Genomic DNA, 27,748 nt, shown 5'->3' on the forward strand with positions numbered 1-27,748 from the left:
GGACCGACCCTTGGGGTACTCCACTTGATACCGGCTGCCAACTAGATATGGAGCCATTGATCACTACCCGTTGAGCCCGACAATCTAGCCAGCTTTCTACCCACCTTGTAGTGCATTCATCCAGCCCATACTTCCTTAACTTGCTGACAAGAATACTGTGGGAGACCGTGTCAAAAGCTTTGCTAAAGTCAAGAAACAATACATCCACTGCTTTCCCTTCATCCACAGAACCAGTAATCTCATCATAAAAGGCGATTAGATTAGTCAGGCATGACCTTCCCTTGGTGAATCCATGCTGGCTGTTCCTGATCACTTTCCTCTCATGCAAGTGCTTCAGGATTGATTCTTTGAGGACTTGCTCCATGATTTTTCCAGGGACTGAAGTGAGGCTGACTGGCCTGTAGTTCCCAGGATCCTCCTTCTTCCCTTTTTTAAAGATTGGCACTACATTAGCCTTTTTCCAGTCATCCGGGACTTCCCCGGTTCGCCATGAGTTTTCAAAGATAATGGCCAATGGCTCTGCAATCACAGCCGCCAATTCCTTCAGCACTCTCGGATGCAACTCGTCCGGCCCCATGGACTTGTGCACGTCCAGCTTTTCTAAATAGTCCCTAACCACCTCTATCTCCACAGAGGGCTGGCCATCTCTTCCCCATTTTGTGATGCCCAGCGCAGCAGTCTGGGAGCTGACCTTGTTAGTGAAAACAGAGGCAAAAAAAGCATTGAGTACATTAGCTTTTTCCACATCCTCTGTCACTAGGTTGCCTCCCTCATTCAGTAAGGGGCCCACACTTTTCTTGGCTTTCTTCTTGTTGCCAACATACCTGAAGAAACCCTTCTTGTTACTCTTGACATCTCTCGCTAGCTGCAGCTCCAGGTGCGATTTGGCCCTCCTGATTTCATTCCTACATACCCGAGCAATATTTTTATACTCTTCCCTGGACATATGTCCAACCTTCCACTTCTTGTAAGCTTCTTTTTTATGCTTAAGATCCGCTAGGATTTCACCATTAAGCCAAGCTGGTCGCCTGCCTGTAATAGATGTGGGAAGTGTGGGAAGGGGTAGGGGGACCTGGGCCTCCCTACTCCATCAGGTCCTGACCCAGGGCCCTGTAAACCTGATTTCAGGTTCCAGTTCTGATCTCATTAAACACGTTCCCTGGGCTGCTTCTGACCGGGCACTCCAGCTCCGGCAGTTCCTCTTGGGGTGGCGACCGCCAGCCTCCCTCTGGCCCCATGGGCTCCCGCTGTAGACGTGGTCTGCTCAGGCTCTGCAGTTGGGGGCTCTGGCAGTTTCCTGGCAGGGGCTGGTACTGTGTGTCCACTCTTCTCCCCAGTCAGCGCAGACTCACCTGACCTGCATCCTTTTATACCCTGCTTCCAGCTGGAGCATGGCTAGCAGGGGTGGGGGGCATGGCCTCCTGAGCCCACAGCCAGGGCGTAACCCTTGCTGACCCAGTGCGGGGTTGATACACCCTGTCACAATGTTCCAGAAATATGTTCTTAAACAATGTGTTTGGCAGGCAGGGCTTAAAGCAACCCCTAGACAAAGGAATGCGGTTCCACCTACTTGAATGTGTCTCCAGTGTAAACAGAGCAAGGAGAGACAATGGAAGTACATGTACATAAAACGTGAAACAAAGCCACCGAACGAGCAAGTGGAGGGAGACAGCTACCTAACCACCACAAACCAGGGCGGAGCCTGCCAAAATTAACATGGTGGCAGGTCCCTGATGGCCACAGCAAGCTGAGCCCACCCCGGCTGCCTGACTCTGAAAACAAAAAGAAACACGGAGGCTACCAGCAGCCAGCGAAAGCAACTTTGGCAGCCTTCAGCTGCGGTGCCAACGAAGCCCAGCGCGTCGGGCTCTGTGCTGGAGCCTGGCGAAGGCCTGACCAGCCATGCTGGAAGAACGACTGTGGGGAGAAAACGACACTGAACCAACGGCTCGAGTTTATGAAGTCCAGTTTTTGGCTTTGCCACGTATTTCTCCTTTTGTTTGAAAGCATTTCGCTCCCCACTCTTTCTGCCTGGGATCCCTTAAACAGCTATTGTGAATACACTGAATCTTGTGCTATCGCACACCAATCTCAGAGCACTGTCAAACTGATGTGTAAACTCCCCAGCCAAACTCACAGGCTGGGGCCGTGCGCTGGCTCTTTAAAGGACCAGTGACCTCCATAAGGAGTTGAGAGTGCTACCGTGAGGCGGGCTGAGTACGTTGAGGAGCTGATTTTGGGGAGACTCAGGACTGGGAGGTGCTGGGGCCAGGGCGAGGTCATGGCGTCATGAGCAGGCTTCTGGGGCCAGGGCACTGAGCCAACCCCGCACAGCACAGATGCACCCAGGGTTACAGGGCAGGTGGCGACAGACCCCCTTTCCTGCCTGGATGAACCCCCAAAGCGTCTCCCACAGGCAGAGCAGACAGAGCATGAGCGACTGTTGTTATTGTTCGACAAACACCTCAATGCCCTGGGGATGGGCGGTTTAAGGCCCTCACTTGGCTGCTAAACCCCATGCCCCGCACTCCAAAGGGGACCCTGGCGTGGCCCTTTCTCTTTGAGGGCCGACACCGTCAACGCTCGCTCGCATCCAGTGAAACATACACAGCCGCAAACTGGTTCTCTCTCCCTCTCAGGTATCTTGGAAATCCCCTGCCATGCAGCGGCCAGGCAGCATGGCCGGCACCAGCCCCAAAGCCCAAGACAGCAGTGGCCGTATTTAGGAACCGGACCACGCTTACCTGACCTTGGTCTTGGCTCATTCTTGCTTGGCGCGGAGATGCTGGCTCTGAAATGGGCAGCAATGTCTCTGTTCCCTGTGATGCTGATGTCTGGGGCCAGTGTTCTGGCTTTTGAATCTAGGTCCATGAATGGACACGAGAACGTGTGGAGTGGGCCCTATATATGTCTGACGTGGCCTCCGTCCTGCTCACATGCTACGGGCCTGATCCTGTGAGGTGCTGAGGTGGCTCTTGAGGGCACCCAGCATTTAACGCGCTCCCCAAGTGTTTGCAAAGTTAACCCAGTCAGCCTCCCGTCAGCACAGCCATGTTGAAAACACGTGTTTCTCTCCCCCTTATTCTTTCCAACATGTAGTTTAATAGCAATAATGAGTAGTCTAGCCTGGCTGTGTCACCACTGCCCTCTACTGCCTGGAATCAGAACTGATTGATTCTGTGTGTCCTATGCCCCATACTGCTACCAGTTCACAGTGCCGTGTCTTCAGTCTGCCTGCGAGGCGGGGCCTCTGCTGCTGGCTCTGACATGCTGTCACCACTATTGCTGTGATGTTGCTGGTGACCATAAGGTGCTGCAGGGTGACTGGTGAAGTCTAGGTTACACTTCATGCTGTTACTACACAAGCCGTGCAAGGGGCTGAGCGAATGTTATGCCAAGACTCCTCACCATTAGCTTTCTAAGCATTTGCATCCATAACCCTAACAGTCAACTTGGTTTTCTAATATGCCATTTTTTGGTCATGTTCTCTGTACTCTGTCATGTTGCCCCAGGCCAGTGGCTTCAAGCAACCCTACAATAACAAACCAGCATGTGCCGCTCTGTGTTGGTGAGCGATCAGCCACTCAAACCAGGGGCAGGGTGGGAGCGATCTTCGGCATGGCAAAATCCCAGCTTCAGGGGGGGTATTATTAACAGTGTGAAATTTACTAATGTGATTTAATTCCCTCGCTAACAGCCTTTCAGCATGTGGAGAAATGACAGGGTTCAGGCCTGCGTGTTCTCTCTTTGGCAGGCTGAGTCCTTCCTGCTCGTGTCCCCCCCCGTCCCCAATCGCTCCTAACTAACCAACAAGGCAGCTTTATTTTCTCTCTCCTTTTGTTCCTTGCATAGTGACATAAGTCTCCCCATGACATGGGGCCATTCTTCATCCCCACAGGACATGATTGATCTTGGCCGATTACCATTTTCCATTTATCTGCACAGGAGTTAACCTCGTTTTCTTGGTAACCGCATTAGACATTTCATGAATCCTGACTTCTCGGGGAGTTTCTGGGAACGGGTGGGGAGCACAGGGAGGGATTAGATTCCAGGGGAAGGGGGCGGGGAGGAAGAGAGCTAATTGGCAGGAATTGACAACAGGATGAAAGGATCAGATTGGTGCCATGGCAGCTCTTCCCAGAAACCACCCCGCTGAGAAATCCTATGTTCACATTAGCTGCCTCCCAGCACCGCCCCTGCAGTTCTGGGCTAGGGGGACCACATGCCCACCCTGCCTCTGCCAGCCTTTCGCTCCCAGGTTAGAAGGCGGGCGACAGCCCAGAATGCAGGGTTCTGTCTTCCTGATGAGCGGTAACAATCCTGCGACGTTTTAAACCACATTCCATTGGCAACCGTTTAGTCCCTGCGCTTTGGTGTTGCGGCCCCAGAGTGGGCGTGGACCCCCAGCACCGTTGGCACCAAACCCAGAGAACCGGGCGCTAGCCTGGTACTCCTGAGACCTGGGTGCGGCACCCTATTGGGCCACAGGTGCTGGGTACGTCGCTTAGGCTCACAAACACCTGCTGATTTCAATGGAACGGGGAAGCTGGCCTTAGCCTCCCTGTGCCTCATTCCCCAGCTATACCCCAGGGAGAAGAGCTGTGTTCTTACTCCAGGAATGTGCGGAGGATAAATGCGTTAGAGCACGCAAGGCACTCAGATATTACAGTAATGAGGCTACATAAATACCTTAGGTAGCCCTCTATAGCGTGAGCTAAAAGGAGCACGCTATCTGCTAGCACTAGTAGGCCATCACCCCTGCATGAGGTATCTACTGGAAAGGGGACACAGTGCACGTTACAAGTGTGATCTATTTGCAACCCACCCAAAAAATGACAGCTGGTTTGTGGTTAAAGTGCAATTCTGTCTCAAGCCAGCCTGGCCACCTGGGGATCAGGTCATTCATATGCATACAGAATTCCGAGCCCCTCCGGGGCCATGATCCAGGTTTATCACAAAATGTCGTGGCCTCAGGCTGGCGCATGAGTGCCGGAAAATGAGGCCGACTCGTCCACGTTTCAGTGTTTGCTTTTTGGCACCTCACTCAAAGGTCATATCTGAAACTTTTCAGTGGTGATAATAAAAGCGTTGAGAAAAGTCTGAGATGGCTCAGGAGAAAGGGACAGGTCTCACGGGAGATGCTGTCTAATCTCAGGTAGGTCAGGGATTGTATTTTCTCACGGGCGCCCAGCACTTAGCAGAACGGGGTCAGATCCGGTCGCCTGGTCACTCCTCCCGTACTAGAAATAAAAGGTCAGTGCTTGGGCTGGGCAAAACCTGGACCTTAACTTTCACAATGACACTGATTTTCTTACATACCGCCAGAGCTCTCCCCACGCCTGCTCCAGTTCTTCATTACTGGAGTCTGGAGGATCTGGGCATCTGCACACAGTAGATTTTGCTGTGGAAAGTTCCATTGGCACAAGCTAGGTAAGTTACCTGCAGCACAGAACATTGTTAAGGAAAAGATCACAGCTGGACTAAATATGCATCTCTTCTGCATGGGGGGCGTTGTTTGGAGTGAGAATTTATTATAGTCCCCTTTGACAAGCTGGGAAATCTTAACCATTAAAAAGCAATTTTTCCAATCTGAAACTTGCACATGGGAGCACACATGCACGGCAAATCAGGGAATCTGGACTCAAGAAGTAGTTTAAAAAAAAAGATCAATGAAGTAGTCAAGCAAAGAGCAACTGCCAACTCCACTCGCAGGATATGAATATATAATGTGGATTTTGCACTGTTTGCAAATCTAAGGGGAACCGGTGCATTGTGCGCTGGGATGAGCTCAGAAGGAAAAATGCCCACTTAGTAGTATGTGCAGATACATCCAGGCCCTCTGCATCAAGGAAAGGATGAATGTGGGGAACAGATATTTAACAACAGGCTCTTCAATCTAGCAGAGACAGGTCTCACATGATCCAATGGCAGGAAGCTGAAGCCAGACAAATTCAGACTGGAAATCAGGCATACGGTTTTGATGGAGAAAACGACTGGAGCAATTCACCAGGGCCGGGGTGGATTCTCCATCACTGACAACTTTTAAATCAAGGTTGGATCTGCTCTGGGAATTATTTTGAGGCTGGTCTGTGCTCTACAAGAGGTCAGACGAGCTCATCACAACGGTTCCTCCTGGCCTGGGAATCTATCAGTGTCTGACAGGTTTGAATGGGAAGCTGTCTGCTTATGATCATCTCCGTTCTGATTAGTCCAGAAAAAAGACAGGACGTGGCTGGAGAAGTGTCTATCTCCCATTGTACTGCTGACACCCATTGTCTCCCACCAAGGTCACCTCCCATTCCAATTGAGGAATGGCCACCTCGAGACTCTGCAGTATATTGCTAACATCCTCCGACCCCACAACTTGCGCGTGCCTGGGCCTAGGAGCAACAGCTGTCTCAGTGCTCAAAGCCCTCGGCCACAGGCCAATACCGGGTGCAGGAGCAAAGGTGCATCACAGTCACATCCCCACCCGCTCCAGAGAGCCAAGACGGAGAGAGGGAAGGAAGGCGAGACCGGGAAGATTTATACTCGTTTAATTAATGTCAAATGTAGTTTACAAACGGGAATGACAAGTACCTTTTTATATAATATACATTGACACACAATCATTGACACAACTGGAATATCACCTTGTGCAATTGGGATTCTTTGGGCAAAGAGAGTTAATTTCTTTTTTTGTTTTTTTTTTTTTGTTTAAGCTCATTGTGGAAGAGGAGAAAGCGATCGTTGGTTACAAAACGCGGCTGGCTCCTGAGAAGGCCAGAATGAGACTCTTCTCTCTCCATTCTCCCCTCAGATCCCCACCCTTCTTAAAAACAGGGACGGCTTTACATTAAAAAAAAAAACATTACTGGTTACATATGGTTTTACAGATACGTACACAGCACATTGCTGCTCCACAACACACGAGAGAGAGCCTGGCTCTCAGTGCCTCCTTGCAAGGCAGAGCTCGGGCACTGGGGAACCTGCCCTCCCCACTTCCCCATTCCCAACTGCCTTTAAAAAAAAAAAAATCACTGCGCATTCTCCAGTTCCATTCACAGAGAGATCCCAGCTCTAGTACCAAGGGCACCCGCAGCTAGTGCTGGGCAAGGCGGCCCCCCCTTGCAGAGTTTATTATTCCAATTTAAAAACCAACCCTACTGACTGCCTTTCCCAGGGCTTAAGTGCTACAGGCAGGGCTACTTCCCAGCAGAACGAATGGCGTTCCAAGGCTTAACTGCACGTGCAGCCCCTCCCGCTGCTCTCACAGGCCTGTCTCTGCAGGGGAGAAACTTCCAAACTTGGAATGTTAGAAGAGTTTTCTCTCGCAGTCACAGATTCTTCATCTCCCAAAGACCGCCCAAGAAGGTACACATGTGCAGCATGTTAGCTACCAGGGAATGGCCACGGACGCCCGGGATAGACTCACAGGGGCAACAACTGTACTATAGGTAAAGGTTGCTGCCTTGAGAGCATAAGGACCCAGGAAGCTCAGAGTTAAGTGATATCATCTTTGTTGGCGGAGGGGGAAGAGATATAATTCCATCAGGAGACAGATTTATTTTGTGCAACAGGGTCCTTTAGAAATCAAACAGCAAGACACTGACCAAAATGGCAGCTCCCAGGAGAAGACATCAGACACTCAGGCAGGGAAGTTGCGATAGAACTATCATCACTGAGAAAAGCTGCCTCGTCAAATATTCTGTTACTGCAAAACACAAACCATCTTTGCAGTGCTGGGGAGGAGTCCGGAGACCCTCTTGATGTCAGCACACCCTATAGTGGCCAGGTGGCCAACACCAAGAAATCCAGCAAGTAGGAGGCTTCCAAAAGGCCTTCAAATGACCCCTGGAGGTACAATATTCCTGTGTCTAGCTTATTCTGGTCTCTCACCTGGGTTCATGAAGTGAGACAGCTAGTGAGGGGGGGCTGCCTGGTGAACACCACCACAAGGGTAACTTCACCAACTTCCCTCCTCCCACATTTCAACTCTGGGCTACTGTCCTGCAAGGTCACCACCCTGGCAACAACAGCCACCAGTGAGAACCTTTAAACAACGCTCACGCAGCCTTGCAAAACTCAAGTGGCTCGAGAGGCGTACGTTGCTTTTTGGTAGGTAAAATTGTATTAGTTTCTTTGTTCCCAAGGTAATAGGGGAGCAGATGGCAACCCTCAGCTAGTGACAGCTGTGTGCGGCTGTGGACCTGGAAGCTAAGGACAACTGAGAGCTGCTGTAGGTGCTGCTGTGGAAGAAGCTAGGAGAAATCTCCTGGGATAAGGTCATTGGGGATCTCTGGCACTGACTGGAAGTATCTGAATCTTTGCTCATCTTAGTCAGTTCGGTGAGGCTGGGTTCTCCTTGCCAACTCAGTGGCCTGAGAGAGGGGCCCTAGCAACACCCTTTACTTAGATGCGGAAGTTACTTTGCATTGTTTTAGGAGGAGGAACGTGCACCATGTCCTAGGAACCCCGGCCCAGGCAGGCTCTGGAAGAGATCGGCGATCTAAAGCAACCTTCCACTGTAGCAAAGAGCTCATACGAGAAAGTCAGTGCAATTCTGAGGCCTCTCGTACTGGCAAAGCGGTAGAACAAGACAGCAGGATGGACGGAGATGGTAAAAAAAGGCAGTACAGTAGCCTCCCCAGAGAACACCTCTAGCAAGAGTCTTCCTTCCCTGCACTGTAGTCACCCCCTACTACTCAGCCCGCAACGGTCTCAGCCAGAAGGGAGAGCACAGACTGAAGCCTTGGCCCCGAGCCTGTGCCATGGCCCCACCTCTCCTGTGCCATAGCCCCACCTCTCCTGTGGGCATAGGAGGCGCTCTGGAGCAGAGAGAACACCCTGGGCCATTGGGCAGTGAATTCCTTTCCAGTGGGAACAAAACAAGCCAGTGGCACGTTTTTGCTTGGACCAGGGCATGGCCTTTGGTTTTCGTGGGCAATGGTTGGGTTAACTGAAGCTTTGGGGTGCAGATTCCCAGCCACTGGAGACAGCTGCACTTGGCCAGGTTCATTCCTGTCTCCCAGCTAATCTCAACTCCTGCCCGTGGCCCAGATGGAAAAGAGGTGAAAGCACCTGAGCCAGACCTTTCCAGCTGCCCCCCCGATGAGAAACTAAACGCTGCTGGCTTTCTGTGGGATAACGATTCTATGCGAAACAGCCCCATCAGCTACGACTAATGACAAAACCCATCTCCCCTACTCCCCATAAGTCTTGTAAGTTATGGGTGCTGCAACAGCCATTACTAAAAAGCTGTTAACTTCATATCTGACCGAGGAAATATACACCACAGAACATTAAACCATTTACATTATAGATATGTAGATATATACTTTTTTTAAACTAATGACTTTAATGCCAAAGCTTCGCAGAACCAAGAAAAATATGGATTTAATGTTCTCTGCTCATTTTTTTCTTCTTTAAAAAAAATACAACCAAAAAAAAGGGCAACTTATTAGTATGTAATGTTTGTGTCTATCCCATTTATACACAACATTGTAAACATATATAATCTATATTACATGTGCTTCATTTTCTGCCTGTGTGTTTTTTCTTTAAACCTTTTTTAATCACTAGAACACCACCAAAAAAAACCAACCAAACAAACAAAAAACAAACCCAAAAAACAAACAAAAACAAAAAAAACCCAACCAACCAAACTGAACAAAGAACACAAGTTACAGGTTATTTAACATCTTTCCGTCAAGGGTCCCTTCCCAGTCGTCTGGGGTTGGAGGCGTGAACAGCACAGTCCAAAGGAAGGGCTCACAAGCCATCCGCAATGCAAAGCCAGCTCTGGGGAGAGGGGAACACTGGTTTTAAAAAAGGGTTTGGTTTTGCCTGCAGTAGAGTTGCCAAAGGAGGTCCCAAAACGACAGACACGGAAGCCGAGGCTTCCCCGCGGCTCCTTTATCCTCGAGTCCATGTCTGGAGTCTATTGGTTTTAAACGTCTTTTTTTATCATCGTTTTCCCCCCTCGGTGTGATTAGCTGATCCGGGTAGCTGTGTCCCGCCCTCCAGCTGTGTCCTTCATAAGTAGATGCGCCTGAGGTCTCCGGGAGACGTGATGGTGTTACACTGGGGGCAGAGCTTCTTAGCACCCTGCAGCCAGCGGAGGAACAGAAAGAGAAATGTCAGCTAGGCAGACGCAGGACAACGGCGCGAGTTTCCCCTCGGCTGTGATGCTGGGGATGACAATATGGAAGCAGGAAAGGCCAAGGCCTCCCAATAGCCAGGACCCCTGCCATGAAGGAAACAGGACAGAGAGGGGATGCCCTCTGAGCAGCAGGTATGAGCCCTCTGAGGGGAATCAGGCACCCCCTTCCCCAACACAATCCCTGCTAACACGGTATGCACCTAGGAGGCCCCCGGCCACAGGCTCAAGGAAGAGGAGAATCCAGCCTGAGTGCATCTCATTCATGCTTTGACTCATCAGGGGCATTCATTCTGCATCCTTTTAACCCCCTGCCCACATGCCAGCTCTTCTCGAGAGTCCCCATCTACAGACGCTGCTTGGGCAGCACCAGCTCCGAGGAAACAGCCAGGAGGCTTGGAGCTGGATTAGCGCTCGGCAGAAAACTGAAATTCAGTGCAACAGTTAGCCGATTCTCCTCCATTCCCTTCTTTACAGCACCAACTTTGGCTCCAACTGTCCCGCTCCATCCTTCCCACCCGACCGAGCTGTGTGCTGGCCCCTGGGTGTCAGATGTAGCCCACCCTGGGTGTAGCTCTGTCTTCACTGACCGCTGGCCCAGTGAGGGGAATATCAATTGCTTAGAGCCTTTGTGCTAATGGACCAGTAGAGGTGCATGCTTTTAGCACCAGAGGTCCTGGGTCTGACCCCCACATCTGCCAACCCAGCATGGGGCGTTGTGTTACACAGAATGACGCTCTCATGGCCACTGTGGCATTCACTGAACAGGACGACAGGGAGTGTGGGGAAAGACACTGGTCCTAAGGCTTCAGTGCTGCTCCTCTAAGCAGCAGGAGCAGCATGGGGAGTGCCAGCCCCAGGGAGCGTTCTTACTTTTCCCCTGACCCTTTAGAAGCCCCTTCATGGGATCAGGAGGGGATGGAGTGGCTGTCTGCAGCTTGCAACCTCCCTTGGGCTGCAGATAGCGTCCCTAGGTCAGGGCTGCTCCAAGAAGAGTTAATGCCTCCTCCACCATCGCTCCCCACCTGCTGTGCAATGCTCCTGTGGATGCTGTTACACCTGGGCGGTGGGGGGCCAGCTCAGCATCATGGAGCCCCCAGTGCCCTGCGGGGCTGGAAGTTCTCTCCCTGACACAGTGGCTCGGGGGCCTTTGGAGGCTGCACTCTTGCTTCCTAGGAGCCACCCAGCAAGGAAGATCGAGGCAATGTGGGGGTTCAGCTAGCTGCATTCCAGGACCTCTCAAACCCCGTGTTCAGAGCACAACACAATTCAAGTCTCGGAGCCCCAGAACTATACAGATCGAGGTCCTGTTCAAACGCCCCAGCCTGCCTCGGGCAGCCAATGGGAACAGGAATTCCAAGCCCTCTGCCCCACGCTACAGAGGAGTCTGTATCTGCTGCCACGGTGAACTGAAACAAGCAAACTCCAAACCCCGGCGAGGTAACGGAAGGATGACACCAGCACTGCATGAAATGAAACAATGGCTGGTGCGCCATCTGTCATGGATCCTGACAGGCAGAGGGTGTTAATAAGCCTCCGAATCGGGGGCAACCTAAGCTGCTCATCATTAGATTGGCAGGTGTGACAGACAGCTGACGAGAAAGGGACAAAGATGGCTCTGTGGCTACTGATTCTCCGCTACACGCAAGCAGGGCTGCAGTAGGCCTGGAAATCAGCCGTGCTGGCTTTGGACACTAACAGATGGCCTCAGAACACAACCTCCTGACTCCTGCGTCAAAGCAGCAAGCACAGGCTCCGTCTGAGCATCCCAACTCTTCTGCCTGCTGCTGTCAACCTGCTTCCCAGCCGTTCCTTTCCAGCCCAACTCCCCAGACAGCATGCCCGACAACAGGCCCTGTGGAATCCGACAGGCACCCAGGGCTGTACGAAGCGGGGAATGCCAGCCGGCTGCTACGGCTCGCACAGACTGACCCAGAGGAGGCAGATTCTCTCGGGAGGAAGAGCAGTGCTCCCAAGAGGGGCTTGTTTTGACCTCTGCAGCCAGGGCAGAAAGTGGGTGTTAGAGCAGTGCGCTCAGCAGGTTTGCAGGATCCGGGCTCTGTGGAAGGGCAGGTTCGGATCTGGCCATGCTGCACTGATTGCTGCCAGTGGCAGCTCTGATGACGAGAGAAGAGTTGGATGCTCTCTCTGACGCTACAATTAGCATCAGCTCTGCTCTGCACAACGAGCACCCACGGGGCAGGGAAACCTCAAACCCAAGTAGGAAACGCCTGACTTCCAGGACAAATTCAGGCTATGTCTACACTGGGTTTGTAGCCACTCGTGCAACCCGCTTAATGAGGACAAATTACATCAGTGCAGAGGAATTTGGATCCTCGCAGCTTACCCCAGCGTTGAACAGGTGTAAGGTGTGTCTGCCCTAGGGGCTTGTACCTGTGCCACTAAGAACTCAGTGCAGACAAGGCCAAGTCAACTCTCCTCGCCCTCCTGGTGCAAGCTGCCGCTGACAGGCCTCCGACCACTGAGTCGCCTTGGTTTCTGCAGCGTAGAGGTAGCCGCGCTGGCCCCAGTACACTAGAGAGACACGGGCGGGGGAGGGAATACCAATCTCTCTCCCCAGCAGAAGTTGGTCCAATAAAAGATATTACCTCACCCGCTTGCCTCCTCGTTTTCTGCCATTTGTGACCTTCGGAAGGATCGGGTGTCAAGGGGTCATTTCAGAGGGGCTGAACTCTCATCAGGCCTCACGTGGGAGATGGAAATGCTTGGTGCCATTGAAGTCAGATCTAAAGCGTCACCAAAGCCCCGCCCCCCCAACCTGCCTTGGAGGCAAATAAAGCCACTAAAAACCCTCAAATCACCCAGAGCACAGGATACACTGTGCCCTTGTGGCTAGGGCAGTAGACTAGGAGTCAGGAGACCTGGGTTCTGGTCCCAGCTCTGCAGCGATCTCAGGCAAGTCATTTCCCCTCTCTCAGCCTCTGCTTCCCACCCTTTGTCTTGTCTCTGTAGAATTTAAGCGCTTCAGGGCAGGGCCTGTCTCTCATTATGCCTGTGGAGTGCCTGGCACAAGGTGGTCCACAAGGCAAGTACCTTTACAGAGCCAAGCTGCTCTCTAGGCTCTGCCACCAACACCACGCTCTGGCGGGTAGGCTTAAAAATCAGTACACGCACTTCAAGATGCCCAGGTTACAATCCAGCCTTTTGCATCTCTCTCAGGACCTGCGCTCTGGATCCTAGAGCTGCCAAGAAGAGCCTGCTCTTGGGCTGAATGCTCGCCTACAAAGCAGGTCCCTGTTCTTGGGGGTCATGGCAGGTTGATATGAAGAGGAAGAGTGACCAATTTTTAAAGCTATTCTCTGTCATTTCAGGCTGGGGCCTGTCGCACTGCTGCTGAGATTCAGACACCTGGGGGCCCACACTGTGTGCATCAATACAATGTATTTCAATTCACATCCGACAGAACCACTGGCATGGCTGTGCAGATTCTCTGCTCGTGCAGGGGTTTCCTGCAGCCTCATGGCTGCCGGGCTCCCCACTGTCACAGGAGGGCAGGGTGTATGGTCTCTGCAGGTGCCAGAGGAGCAGAGAGGTTTGCGCACAGCGATCAGCGTTACACGGAGTGGTGGTTGGCAAGTTCTCAATTCCTGCCTGCAATGTGCCCCAGCAAGCAAAAGTGAGCATGCTAAGGATTCCAGATGTGGCTAGCTCCTGCACATCTGTCTCGACCCTTTCCTTCCCAGGAGCAGCTCATTAAGGAAGAGGCAATGAAATATTTGTCCAATCGCACCTCACCGCTGATTACACAAGGGAAGCGGATTCTTTCTGCAGCTCCCACCCCATGGAATGGCTTGGTGCTGTCACTCTGATGGGGGGGGGGGGGGGGAGAGAAAGCAGGGTGAGAGGACAGTGCTCCACAGACACTAGGTGCTCTCATGCAGTGCTGAAGAGCCTCCACAGACACGCCCTGCAGCCTCACTGCAGTCAATGGGGCTGCCCGGCTCTGGCCAAATGCAGCCAGGGGAAGAACTTTAATGGACCTTTTCCTGCTCAGTTCGCCCTATTAGAGAGAGACCCCATCGCCTCTCTGCATGTGTCCCGAGAGATGGGGACCAGCACATCCTCCTGGAATACAGAGACAGGCCCCAGCGAGAGGCGGATTTCAAACTGGCAGGCTTCTCTGGAGTGACAGAGCATTGTCTGAGCAACACGTACACATAAAACTCCTAGGAAAGGGGATGAACAACTGGGGGCCCCACCTGAGAAAGGCAAGGGAAACCCTTTCCATCAAGTGCACCTGTATAACGGAGAAATTCCCACCACGCAGCCATACCCAGCCCTCACGGGGTCAACCCGGTTCACTGAACTCCAGAACTCGTTGAGAATAAAGACAAGGAGGGAAAAAGCAATTAAAACCCAAGATCACTTTGCTGTTCCAGCCTGAGCACAGAGAAGTCTCCCAGCTCCCCGCTCTTCTCCGGGATAACTGCACTAACTAGAGATCAGACAACTGAATGCTGGGAGCTTGAGAGTGACAGGGAAAATATTCTCGTCTGAAAGCAATCTGTGTATCGTGTGCGCGCATTTCAGCTCTCTCCACACACTGGACCCAGTATGCAGAGGGCCCAAAGTGCCTGGAAGTAGAACTCATCCTTCAGGCGGTCCCACTGCACTACTTGATGCCCACCAGAACACAGGACAGGGCAAGGGCTAGGAGTCTCTAAGAATTATTTGGGGACAGTTCTCTGGCCAGAATGGATCACAGTGGCCCCTCCTGGGGTTGGAATCTATGAATCTGTCCTTTCTCTACTTAGAAAAAGTATCTCAAACTCAATACCCTGCAAACTTAGGGGGGTTGATTTAAATCACTGGCTCCACACAGGCCCCTTGGTTCTATTTCCTTGGGGGTTTGTGCCTTCTGCTTCCAATGCAGATGGGATCTTGTGGGAACTGCCCTCCACGCACGAAATTTCAAGAATTTCATGAAGACAACTTGCAGCTACATAAGATGGCAGAAATCCAACCACAGGTGGTGTCTGCCATTTTGACAGTTTCTTATTCAAAGATCTAGCCCTGATTAGCCCTTGATCTGAAACTTACTCTGGATCGGAACAGAGCCTCAAAGTGACGCAAACCAGAGAAATGGGAATAGCTGTTCCAGTGGCCCAAGGAAGGCTCAGACCACAGACATGAGAATCCAGCCCTTCCAGGCAGGGTTAGTATTTCTCTTGTTCTCTCTTCAGGAACATTCCTGCGTCAAGGCACATAGGTACAGACTACGTTGCTCCAGAGTCCAAACCAGCAAGCTGGGTCCCACCAAGAGAAACACCCTAGTGTGGATAATTTTATGAGGGGGGAGAATGTTGTTTCGCTGAGCTTGGATAGGACAGCTTGTTCTGGCTCACAGGGTGGGGCGTGCCGGAGCGTGAACAATGCCATCTTAACTACCTTCTGCAGCTTAGACTTTAAGCAGGCTGGCTGCACACACACAGCTGGAAGGCCCAGGGTCTCTAGGTCCCCCTAGTATCTATGTTTAGTGTTAAACAGTCCAGAGAAAAATAATGACTTTAGTCTCCTGGGAAGAGCTTATTTTTTTTTAAGCTGATGTCCCTGCACACATCAGCATGTGCGCTACATTCAGAACCCCACATTCTAAGCGTGGAGTTGTATTTTAAGCACTAAAATCACTTACAACCTTGTTCCTTGCATTTGACCACATTTTTGGTGGTGTATAGTATTTATTACTATAGGCAATTAAGCTATTCTCACACACACATGTCCTGGCACAGGGACAATGAAAAAGTATTTGTTCCCCCCTTCTCACCTGCCAGCTGGGGTTACTAAACTTTTCCCTTGAAATAAAAATGGTGTGGAATAATAAGTCACACCTGTCGGCCGTTCCCCCCACCCCGTCCTTCTGCTCCTTTCATCATTGCTCCATGGAAAAGCCTTGATGTGTTATAGCAGCGTGTGCTGCAGAAAAGCATCTCAGCTTTTCCCTTATAAACCTCAGTTTTCAGTGGTTTATAAAACTCTGCTGTAAGAAGTTTGCTCCGGGGCTGAAACACGGTAGAGAAAAGGGGCTGGGATCAAGACGGGATTTATTTTTTCCCCTCCCGTCTTAATTAAAATTTGGCAAGTGATTGATCCACAATATGGGCTAATCACTTCGGGTAGTCTGAAAAATAAATTAACAAGAGCTGCGATGTTGAGAAGTTGTTAAGGCTCACTTGGTGCCAGGAAGGACTGGAGCTTTTTGTCTTAAAGCTACCTCTTAAAAAAAGAATTACACTACATTTGTTTTCAACCAGATAAGGCAGTAAACTTGAAGTTAGGGCTTAAGCTGTTCCTGCTATCCTGTTAGTCTGTGAACAGTGATCAGTTTCCAAACAGAATGCACTACCCAGACGCAAAGGAGATGAAGGCAAATAGGACTTACATAGCCACCCACAGCATTCAAAGCACCTCACCAAAGCTCAGAGAGAGAGCTGCAGGGAGACACCCAAAGTTATGAAGAGAGCACACTGCCAGAGGTGGGAACAGAACCCAGGCTCCCCTGCTTCTGAACTAGACCATACTTCCGCCCCTGTGTGTGTGTGTACACAAAAAATGTGCCCACACATTGTAGGCCATATTTCAAAGCGTACCATTCATCTGTGCTTGTGTTTTGTCATTTATTTCCACAGCAGTAGGGTATGCATGGTGCTTTGCAGACAAATATAAAGCTAGGTCCATGCCCCGAAGAGGATGGAAGAGGGGAGAGTTGCTACCCCATGAGGCTTCAGGAAAAATCCACAAAGGACGTGGCACAAGCCAGTGAAAGGCAGGAATGAGTTATAGTTTTCTGACTGTTACGCCAGCTTTGCAAATAGCCACCCGCAATACACGTATTTTGGGACATGCACTAGTTACCTGAGGAAGGTTACAAGGCTCAGTATTAACTAGTACCATCTACAAGAAAAATATGTATTAAATCTGAGAACATGGCTTTTCTGACAGATCTGTTCAGAAGGTACTGTTAAGGCGAGTTCCAGGAATCTGAAGATTTTTTAAAAGCTCATTTTTGGTCTTGCAGTGCCATCATTTACTTACATTCAAATATGCCTTAGTCTGAGAATTGCTAACCAGATGAGTGAATGAATATGCAAAGGAGGTGCTGGGTCTAGATGCACAGAACCCAGGATAAAAACGCTCTCCCATCCTGAATTACAACACAGCTACACCTCACACAGAGCTCATGTGCTGAGAGACAGAGAGTGGTCTTGGAGCTCTAACTCATGTGAATGATAACTGGTAATCATTTAAGAACACCTAATTAGATGCTGAAAAGCCACAACCGAGGAAGGAGGGGATGGTTAAAGGGGGGAAGCGAAGGCAGCACTAAAGAAAGAAAAAGGAAGTTGATAGTAATGAACATAAATCAGATGTTAGAAATTGTAGAAAACTGATAAGGGAAGCAAAGGGACACTAAGAGAAAACTATGGCCAGCAGAATTAAGGACAATAAGAAGTTTTAAAAATATATTAGGAACAATAAGAACAAAAGGAACATTAAGAACAAAAAGAATCCTGACAATGGAATTGGTCCATCACTAGATGGAAATATTAGAATTATCAATAATAATGCAGAAAAGGCAGAAGTATTTAATAAATATTTCAGATCTATATTTGGGGAAAAAACAGATGAAATAGTCTCATCTTATGGTGATGATAACATTCTTTCCATTCCACTAGTATCTCTGGAGGTGTTAAACAGAAGCTACTAAAGTTAAACATTTTATTATCAGCAGCTCCAAGTAATTTACAGCCAAGAGTTTTAAAAGAGCTGGCTAAGGAGATAACTAGACTGTTAATGCTGATTTTCAGTAAGTGTTGGAGCACTCAGGAAGTTCCAGAACGCTAATGTTGTTCCAATTTTTAAAAAGGGTAAATGGGCTGACCCAGGTAATTAATCCTGGGCAAGAAAATGGAGCAGCTTATATGGAACTCAATTAATACAGAACTAAAGGAGAGTACTGTCATTAATGCAAATCAACATGGGTTTATGGAAAATAGATCCTGTCGAATTAACTTGATATCTTTTTTTGACGAGATTACAAGTTTGGCTGATAAAGGTAATAATATTGATGTAATATACTTAGACTTCTGTAAGGCGTTTGACTTGATGCTGCATGACATTTTGACTAAAAAACTAGAATGACATAAAATTAACATTGCACACATTGCATGGATTAAAAGCAAACTGATAGCTCTCAAAAATGAAACTTTGAATGGGGAATCGTCCTCAAGCGGGCCTGTTTGTAGTGAGGTCCTACAGAGATTGGTTCTTGGCCCTACGCTACTTAATATTTGTATCAATGAACTGGACAAAAAACACAAAATCATCAATGATAAAGTTTGCAGATGATACAAAAATTGGGGGAGTGGTAAATAATGAAGAGGACAGGTCACTGATTCAGAGCAATTTGGATCACTTGGTAAACTGGGTACAAACAAATCATGTGTGGTTTAATACAGCTAAATGTAAATGTATCCATCTAGGAACAAATAATGCTGGCCACACACATAAGATGGGGAATTCTATCCCAGGAAGCAGTGACTCTGAAAAAGATTTGAAGGTCATGGTGGATCATCAGCTGAACATGAACTCTCAGTGTGACGCTGTGGCCAAAAGGTCTGATGCAATTGTGGGATGCATAAAAAGGGGAATCTCGAGTAGGAGCAGAGAGGTCATTTTACCTCTTTATTGGGCACTGGTGTGACTGCTGCCGGAACGCTGTGTCTAGTGCTGGTGCCCACAATTCAAGAAGGATGTTGATAAATTGGAGAGGGTTCAGAGAAGAGCCTTGAGAATGATTAATAGATTAGACAACCTGCCTTCTAGTGACAGACTCCAGGAGCTCAGTCTATTTAGCTTAACAAAGAGAAGGTTAAGGGATGACATGATCACCGTTTATAAGTACCTACATGTGGAACAAATATTTAATACTGGGCTCTTCAATCTAGCAGAGGAAGGTCTAACATGATCCAATGGCTGGAAGTTGAATCCAGACAAATTCAGACTGGAAATCAGGTGTAAAATTTTTACCAGCGAGGGTAATTAACCACTGGAACAATTTACCAAGGGTCATGGTGGATTCTCTATCACTGACAATTTTTAACTCAAGTTTGGATGTCTTTCTAAAAGATCTGCTTGAGGAATTCTTTTGTGAAGTTCTCTGGCCTGTGCTACACAGGAGGTCTCGTCTGGCTTTAGAATATAGGAATACTTTACTTAGAAATTCTCGGGCTAGGATTTGCAAGATCCTGGACAGGCTTCCAGTGTGACTTTGGGAAAAATCACTTAATGTTTGTACCTTGGTCTTCCTGTCTGTAAACTGGGGACAACGATACCTCTTCCTTCCCTGACTTGTGAGTGTTGCAGTGATGAGCCCCAGAGAAAAGCCTATAAGTAAAAACTAGCCCATAAATATGGTCTGAAAAAACAAAACAAAAACTGCAGACAAATTAAGCCAGTAAAGGTTAGTCTGATTACACCGGAAACCCAAGTAGGACCACACTGGCCCTAGGATATGGACATGTGCTTCCCACATCACTGTCCCTCTCCCATGTACTCAAAACCATACAGTGGCCTGACAGCTGAGAAAACTCAGACCCAGGCGCATGCCAATTGCTGACTCTTGGGCCCCGGCTGGTTAGTTATGTGCAGGCAGTGGGGTGAACAGTTAAGATGGACACTTGTTTAAAATGCTCTGACCGTTCATGTATGCACAGATGGTTTCTCCCCAACTCAGAGAGGCCTCTGCAAAGCAGCATCTAGCCTGGCATCTCCCATTAGTGTTAAGAGGCACTGACCAAATCCTTCAGTTTCTCACACTCAGGATGCACCCGTAAAGTACAGCTCTATTCTGGTGAGTAAGTAGGAAGGGCCCTTCTTACTAACCAGGCCTGCATCCTGTGTGTATGCAACCACATCTCCTGGCTTGAATCAATAATGCAAGCTAACACAGCAATGGGACAGAGAGGGGGAGTTTGCGCTGGCTCAGGTCTCATTCACAGAACTGTTAGCTACGTTCCAAATGCAGAACATTTGTGTCCATGATGACTCTCCAACCCCGGGAAAGTCTGTGGGATCAGCTGGTAGAAAGCCATACGCAGGTTTTCACTTACAAACTCAGCAGATCTGATCCGGAGTCAGGCACACACACAGCATGAAGCCCCATGATGCCATTTTCAAAGTGCCTCTTTTTCAGAGCAGCACCTATTAAGGGCCCAATCCTGAGGGCTGCCCTGGACACAAATGGAAGTCAATGGGTGCTCAGCCCTAGGACAGTCTGGCTCTAGAAAATCTTCAGACCCTATAAGTTTTTAAAATTATTTCACCCTCCCTGCTCCATGGGGACTGATGTGGCCAGCAAGTGCCCTCCTGTGAGACGTTTGAAGCTTTGTCTCCCACTTTGATCCCTTGTTTCTAAGGCCTTAATATATATAACATAAGAAAATGTAATCTAACATTAGGTCTCAGCTGTGCATATAAAAACACAGGCATAGAAAATCTGGACTTTTCACTAAGGGGGATGGCAGATCTCCAGACAGTTCAGAAGCGGCCGGAAGCCCAACACAACTCACCCCCCCATAACTCCTATTAACTCCAACAAATTGTTTATTGCACAACAGAAGAAAAATGTTGCCCCTCTCCCCCCATCAAATCTTTCCATGTGTGCTGCACGCGTAGGCTATTTCTGCTTTCCCTGCCACCCCCACGGGGAGCTGGCTTTATACCCAGGGAAAGGTAACAGCCGCAATTATTACACACACTATCCCACAGCTCCTCGCTTGTTAAAGAAAACAAGAGTCCCTTTTGTGCCCGAAATAAAAGGAGATACCTTAATTAGAACAGTGCAGGTTGGTGAGTATTAAACACTGAGCCCAGCTGCTGTATGCCATTAAATTCATAAAAAAAAAAGGGGGTGGGGGTGGGCAGTCTTAACGAGATTACACACATTGACTTTGATCAAGACACAAAAGCACCAAGGCGTTCCAGGGTTTTTATTGCTGTCTTCGGGCTACATTTTAATGGTTACATTAGAAACATGAGAATGCAGGCTGGGAGATTTGGGAGAAGAGAGAGAGCCCGAGCATGCCTCGTGAAAGGTCCTGGTTTAATCAACTGCGGACTACAGGAAGAGGGTAGGGCTGGGGAACAGATGAGCAGCAACTTATTAATTGCTTCCCCCACACAAGTGCCAGCACCTAACCCTACGTCCTGCTGGAATATTCCCTTCCCTCCTGCCTGGTGAGAGCCAGGCTCTGGGCGTGGCCAATACACAGCAAACCCAGTCCCCATTTACCCCACCACACAGCAGTGTGGGGAGGGAGGGGTGAGACCAAATTTAATCACTCCTCTCCTTGGAAAAGTGAGCGTTAACCCCTTAATGCCAGGAGCACAATCTTCTAGGGATTCAGTCTTATTGCAGGCCGCAGGATGCTGTGAAGTTGTCAGTGGAACAAAGGGGCTTGACAGAAATTGAAGAGTGCCTGAGCCTCTGAAGGGCTCACAATAGGAGCTGCTGGCCTAAAAGACCATCTTGGGATGGCGGGGAGCAGAGGGGTGAAGGAAACGGAGGAATAAAATCCAACATGGAATAGAAATGCTCTATTCTCCGTTTGCAGCCAGCACTGAAGAATTGGATTATACCTAGGATCAGCGGTGCATACCCTCATCTGAACACCTTACTGCTACGTAGCTGTGCAAGAGTCTTTTGCAATGTGTTGCTAAATGCCTAAAAAAGCCTGTGTAATCTAAGTAGTGACAGAGGTGTAGCTGAATAGCTAGAAAATACAGCCCCAGGACAGTTGAGTTACTGAGGTTACTATTGATACCCAGTGCTGCAGGCATTTCACCATCCCAGTAACTTTTCTCAGCCAAAATATTTAACAGGCGGTATCTAAAGGCCCATCGCCAGGTTAGCTGAAGCTCCAAATTTACAGTGTGTTCTGTAAAAATAAGACGTTACAGGACCTAACAGCAGCAGCTTTTAGAAGAGTGCTAGTCCCCATACATCATTTGCCACCCAACTCTGTAGCATCCTGCTAATGCCGGAGCACCACAAAGTGAAAGTGACTAGCTCAAATCTCCATTGCCCAGGCTGAGTGAAATGAGAGTTATGGTCAACATCAGCAGGGGATAATAAAAGTCAGGGTTAGGAAAGGAAAGGGCATCACTTTAACAAAATATTAATTTCAACACAAGCGTGTCCCTTTGAAACTAACAAAAACGCAAATTCTGGGGCACTGGGCCACCTCTTCTACACTTCCAATAGTGCCCAATTTTCCGGACAATCAACCACACTAGTTAAAAACTGCATGATGCTGTTTCAATTATTCAGAAGAGGGGAAGGAAATAGCACCGATGGGTGCTGCACAGGCCAGTGGATCCCAGCTAAGTGGCTCTAAACTGGGGTCCAAGCTGCAGCTGCACAGTGCATGAAACTCCTTTGGAAGTCAACAGGAATTCCACACGTGGCACTGTTCCAACACTGAGCCCTCCCATCAGTGAGTAAAGAGTGAGCAGGACCACTCTTCAGGGAGGGTAACTCAAGCCCAGCTCCGCCCAATGAAATCAAACCGGAAGGACTTAAATCTGACCGGTGTGTTTAATAAAAGTTTGGGCACCCCACATATGCAGAACCCCACTGAGCCCATTTCCTATTAAGCAAGAACCTCTCCTGCAATGTAAGTACATGTCTGGGGAGAGGGAGAAGTCTACGAGTCAATGAGAAAGCAGCCGAGTGCCTCACCAGAGTCCGCAGCCAACATTCTTCACAGTGCACATGCCAGCACTGAATGGAAGTCAGGGGCATTGTGTAAGAGTCCTGAAGAGAAAAAGCGAAGACATTCTCATCACATAAAAGGCTGGCTGATTCCCAGCCTACAACTATGTCACCAGGGTATTCGCTTTGGGGAGGGGGCAGGAGAAGAGGGCAGTTACCCAGAGTAAATGCTTCCCATTCCTCCCATCTTAATAAGAACACAGCTCAGGAGTTGCTCCATATACAGTGAGCCAGATGTGATGCATCAGACAGAAACAAAGCACAGAAATCAGGCAAACTCTCACTGACTTCAGGACTGAGTGAAAACTAAGCAGGGATCTAAACTTTAGCTCAAGAGTAACAGAGGTGGAAAGTCTCCTGTAGGCCATTTCTTTGCCTGACAGAAGTCCATAACCCACCTGGTGGTGACATGGCTCATCCTGGTTAGCTAGAGTGGTACGTCTACACTGCAATTTTATAGCCCCATGAGTCTGAGTCAGTAGACCTGGGCCAGCCATGGTTATTCCATGGGTCTTTTATAGTAGGGAAGTTGTGCCCACGTACCATTATTCCAATGGAAAGATCACCAGATTGTGCAAGAGCAGAGATAAGGGATAAGATTAACTCTCATCACAGCTGCCCACTCTGCTGGAATAGCTTAACTAGCTACCAAGAATACTGTAGTCATTTCAGCAGCACCTATTCGCGCGCTAGTCTTTTCAAGTGATTTATTAATGAGGGCAGGAATCAACAACAGACAGTACGTCAGCCCTAGAATCAGAGATGGGAGTCTGCCTGATCCATCTTGCACCAGCCGTTTCACTGGCAACTCCATCCAAGCAACATTTTCTTCTTCTATTGACCCATGGGACAAACAGAGCTCGGAAATAAAACCAGACGAGAGAGGCAAAAATCTGCAGGCTCTGAGCCATTAGAGGGAGCTGCAGCCCTTCTTTAGGGAAGCCAAAGCGACAACACACATAAAACTAACAGGACACAGGCAACTTTTAAATGCATAGGCAAAATTCTTGCCTTCAAGCCACATGGAGGGTCTCAAATCATGCATTCTCCTCTCCTTAGGGATGTGCAACTCTGCACATGCAGGAAGAGGAAAACGCAGGCACTTGGGAGTCTGCATGGTCAATTTGAAAGGGGAATGCTGTCCCATGAAGTTAGAAATTTCTGCTCCTAACACAGACTGCTACAAACACCAATGAAATGATATAACTGATACACACACACAGAAACACCTGGAAAGAAACTTGCAACGCATTTAGCCAGAAAAAGGAAGAGTTTTTTCCTTGTGTAAGGACAGGGATGGATTCACCTTACCAAACTAGTAGGATTCACCCCTTTCCCCACCTCAGCAAAGACAAGTCAAAGGTACCGAGACGCTTTCTGATTCATTGCCACAACTGGAGTGCTACTCACCATGCAAATGAGACATTTATAGCGGTCTCCACGGGAAAGCTGCCTTTCTAACTCCCGGACACGAGCCTTTAACGCTTCAAATGTTGTCACTGCAGAGTCTTCTGTAATTCTGCAAGAGATGATGAAAGTCAGGGCTACTTGGTAATGCTTTACAAAAGTTAAATTCATGGTCCTTTTGGTAGGTGCAGAAGATGCAGTGACAAGGTCCAAAGAAACAAATTCAGCATATGCAAAGGATTATTTGAAATGGAGGGTTATTAAGAAGCCCATGGTTTGCATTCTTTATGCCAGAAGCTCTGGCAAACACACTGGCATGTAAAGCCTCTGCAGAGATCTGAAAAAGAGAAGGATTTTGGGTAGGTAACATTATACAGAACGTGTTTAAGCAGAAATTAAATGGTGGAAACAGGAGTCACGGCCCTTTACTCCCTTCTTTCCCTATCACTGCAAGAGGCCCCAGGTCAATGTCATCCCAACAAAGCTCAAAGTGCTGCTCTGGAGCTGGGAAGGTGTGTTTCTCTCAAGAGCAAAAAGTAGTCATATCACATGGTGGTGACAGCACTCTTTCCTTTCCACTAGTACCTAAGGAGGATGTTAAATAGAAGCTATTAACATAGACATTTTGAAATAAGCAGCCCAGATAACTTGCATCCAAGAGTTTTAAAAGACCTGGCTCAGAAGACAGCTAATGCTGATTTTCAATATATCTTGGAATACTGGAGAAGTTCCAGAAGACTGGAAGAAAGCTAATGATGTGCCAATATTTAAAAAGGGTAAACAGACTGACCTGGGTAATTATAGGCCTGTCAGTCTGACATTGATCCTGAGCAAGATAATGGAGCGGGTCATAAAGAACTTGATTAATAAAAAATTAAAGGACTTGACTAGAGGTGATTATAATTAATTTCAATCAATGTGGATTTATGGAAAAGAGATCCTGCCAAATTAACTGGATACCTTTTTTTGATGAGATTACAAGTTTGGTTGGTAAAGGTAATAGTGTTGATGTAATATATTTAGACTTCTGTACAGCATTTGACCTGGTGCTACATGAAATTTTGATTAAAAACTATAGAGATGTTTAACAGGGCACATGTTAAATGGATTAAAAGCTGGCTAACTGATAGATCTCAAAATGTAATTGTAAATGGGGAATCATCATCCAGCAGGTGTGTTTCCAGTGAAGTCCTGCAGGGATCAGTTCTTGGCCCTACACTATTTAACATTTTTATCAATGATCTGGAAGAAAACATAAAATTTTTGTTGATAAAGTTTGCGATGACAACAATTGGGGGAAGTGGTAAATAATGAAGAGGACAGTTTACTAATACAGAGCAATCTGAATACCTTGGTAAACTGGGCACAAGCAAACTGTAAATTTTAATATGGCTAAATGTAAATATATACTTCTAGGAACAAAGACTGTAGGCCATGCTTACAAGATGGGGGACTCTATCCCAGGAAGCAGTGACTCTGAAAAAAGATTTGGGGGTCATGGTGGATAATCAGCTGAACATGAGCTCCCAGTGTGATGTTGTGTCCGAAAGGGCTAATGCCATCCTGGGATGCATAAACAGGGGAATCTCGAGGAGGAGGAGTAGAGAGATTATTTTACCTCTGTATTTGGCACTGGTGGAATAGTGTGTCCAGTTCTGGTACCACAATTGAAAAAGGAGGTTGATAAATTGGAGAGGGTTCACAGAAGAGCCCAGAGGATGATTAAAGGATTAGAAAAACCTGCCTTCTAACGATAGAACCAAGGAGCTCAGTCTATTTAGCTTAACAAGGAGAAGGTTAAGGGGTGACTTGATTACAGTCTCTAAGTACCTATATGGGGAACATATTTGATAATGGGCTCTTCTACCTAGCAGAGAAAGGCATGACCCGATGCTACGGCAGCAAGTTGAAGCAAGACAAATTCAGCCTGGAAATAAGGAATAAATGTTTAACCATGACAGTAAGTAACCACTAGAACAATGTCCCAACTGTCGGGGCAGATTCTCCATCACTGTCAATGTTTAAATCAAGGTTGGATGTTTTTCTAACAGACCTGCTCTAGGAGTTATTCGGGGAAGTTCTATGGCCTGTCTTATGCAGGACGTCAGATTAGATTCTCAGGGGTTCTCAAACTTCATTGCACCGCAACCCCCTTCTGACAACAAAAATTATTACATGACCCCAGGAGGGGGGGAGTAGAGCCTGAGCCCTCCCGAGCCCTGCCACCCCAGGTGGCGGGGCCGGGGCCAAAGCCTGAGCCCCCCTGCCCCTAGCAGGGAGCCTGTAACCTGAGCCCTGTCAATCAGGGCTGAAGGGGCTCAGGCTTTGACTTTGGCCCTGGGCCGAGCAAGTCTTAAGCCAGCCCTGGAGACCCCATTAAAACGGGATTTGTGACCCACTCTGGGGTTCCGACCCACAGTTTGAGAACCCCTGGGCTAGGTGATCATAATGGTCTCTTCTGGCCTTGGAATGTCTGAATCTAAAAACAGGTGGACTGCCGCTGCTGGGATACTGGCCCTGGTAGCTCGGGACATGAATGCCACACGTTGCACCAGGACAGACAGGACGCAACAGGTTTATGATCAATGAAGTCTCACTTTTCAGATTACTGTCACTGAAAAGGAGAAGGGACGGAGCGGAAAGCCAAAGCTGCAGACACCATATCAAGGAGCTAGATCTAAAAGCAGCTTTGCAAGCCCTGCTTGCCCATTTGCCTGGGGTCATTTTTGACAGGCAGCAATATATTGTCACACAGGCTCTGTCATGAGGACAGGCAAAGATGTGTTCATGATTCTGCCAGGCAGACAGAAAGAGTTAGTTGGCAACTGAGAAACAGGCAGACAGCAACAGCAACACTGAGAAAATGGGATGGAAGATGAGAGCTTCTGAGAAGGGTGGAGAGGAAGAGGAGAAACACAGGCCTTTCCACTGTGTAGACATAACTAAGCTCCTTTTGACTTTCCTCTTAAAACCTTTTACAAGATATTGCAGTGGGGCTGTGGATAGAAAAGGAGTTCACTGCTGAGGAACAGTGGAGCAGTTTATAATTCATTCTAAGTTAATTTCAGGTCAAATCTATGCAGCTTCCGCGTCAGAAGAACGGCAAGAAAAACCCACAATCTGAGAATGTAGAATTTATTCTATGTACTCTAGTAACACCGGTATCAGAAGCCAGTCCCTGTCCCAAAGCACTTATTTAGCAAATTGTGAGCTAACAGGTGGACACAGCAAGTGGTTTGAGGCAGGGGCCATCGAAACCATCATGACTGGGATAGTAAGCAGCAGTCCCAGAACACCCACGTACTTGTTGCTTTGTGTATTAGTAATTACCATCTCTAGTCAAGGCTCTGGAAACATAACTTAGATGGCCATCTTTCTGTTGACTCCTTATAAGCAGAATGGAATCTAGC

General features: G+C 48.4%; 1 protein-coding gene across 7 annotated transcripts in view; it reads right to left on the minus strand.

Annotated features, from left to right (window-relative positions):
* Positions 1–6,520: 6,520 nt before the first annotated feature.
* Positions 6,521–27,748, minus strand: part of RNF220 (ring finger protein 220) — a 337,761-nt gene continuing 316,533 nt past the window's right edge. For 4 of the 7 annotated variants that reach the window (XM_048859937.2, XM_048859935.2, XM_048859939.2 and 1 more), the window contains 3 exons: positions 24,342–24,450; positions 22,899–22,973; positions 9,874–10,086 (listed from right to left, as the gene is read on the minus strand). In XM_048859937.2, coding sequence (XP_048715894.2) covers positions 10,015–10,086; positions 22,899–22,973; positions 24,342–24,450 — 256 coding nt within the window. In that variant the 3' untranslated portion in view covers positions 9,874–10,014. Of the gene's footprint in view, positions 10,087–22,898; positions 22,974–24,341; positions 24,451–27,748 lie in introns of all 7 variants that reach the window. The other 3 variants (XM_075131894.1, XM_048859934.2, XM_075131893.1) reach the window with 1 other exon arrangement.

The sequence above is a fragment of the Caretta caretta genome, chromosome 8, assembly GCF_965140235.1.
Source record: "Caretta caretta isolate rCarCar2 chromosome 8, rCarCar1.hap1, whole genome shotgun sequence".
NCBI classification, from domain to species: domain Eukaryota; kingdom Metazoa; phylum Chordata; order Testudines; family Cheloniidae; genus Caretta; species Caretta caretta.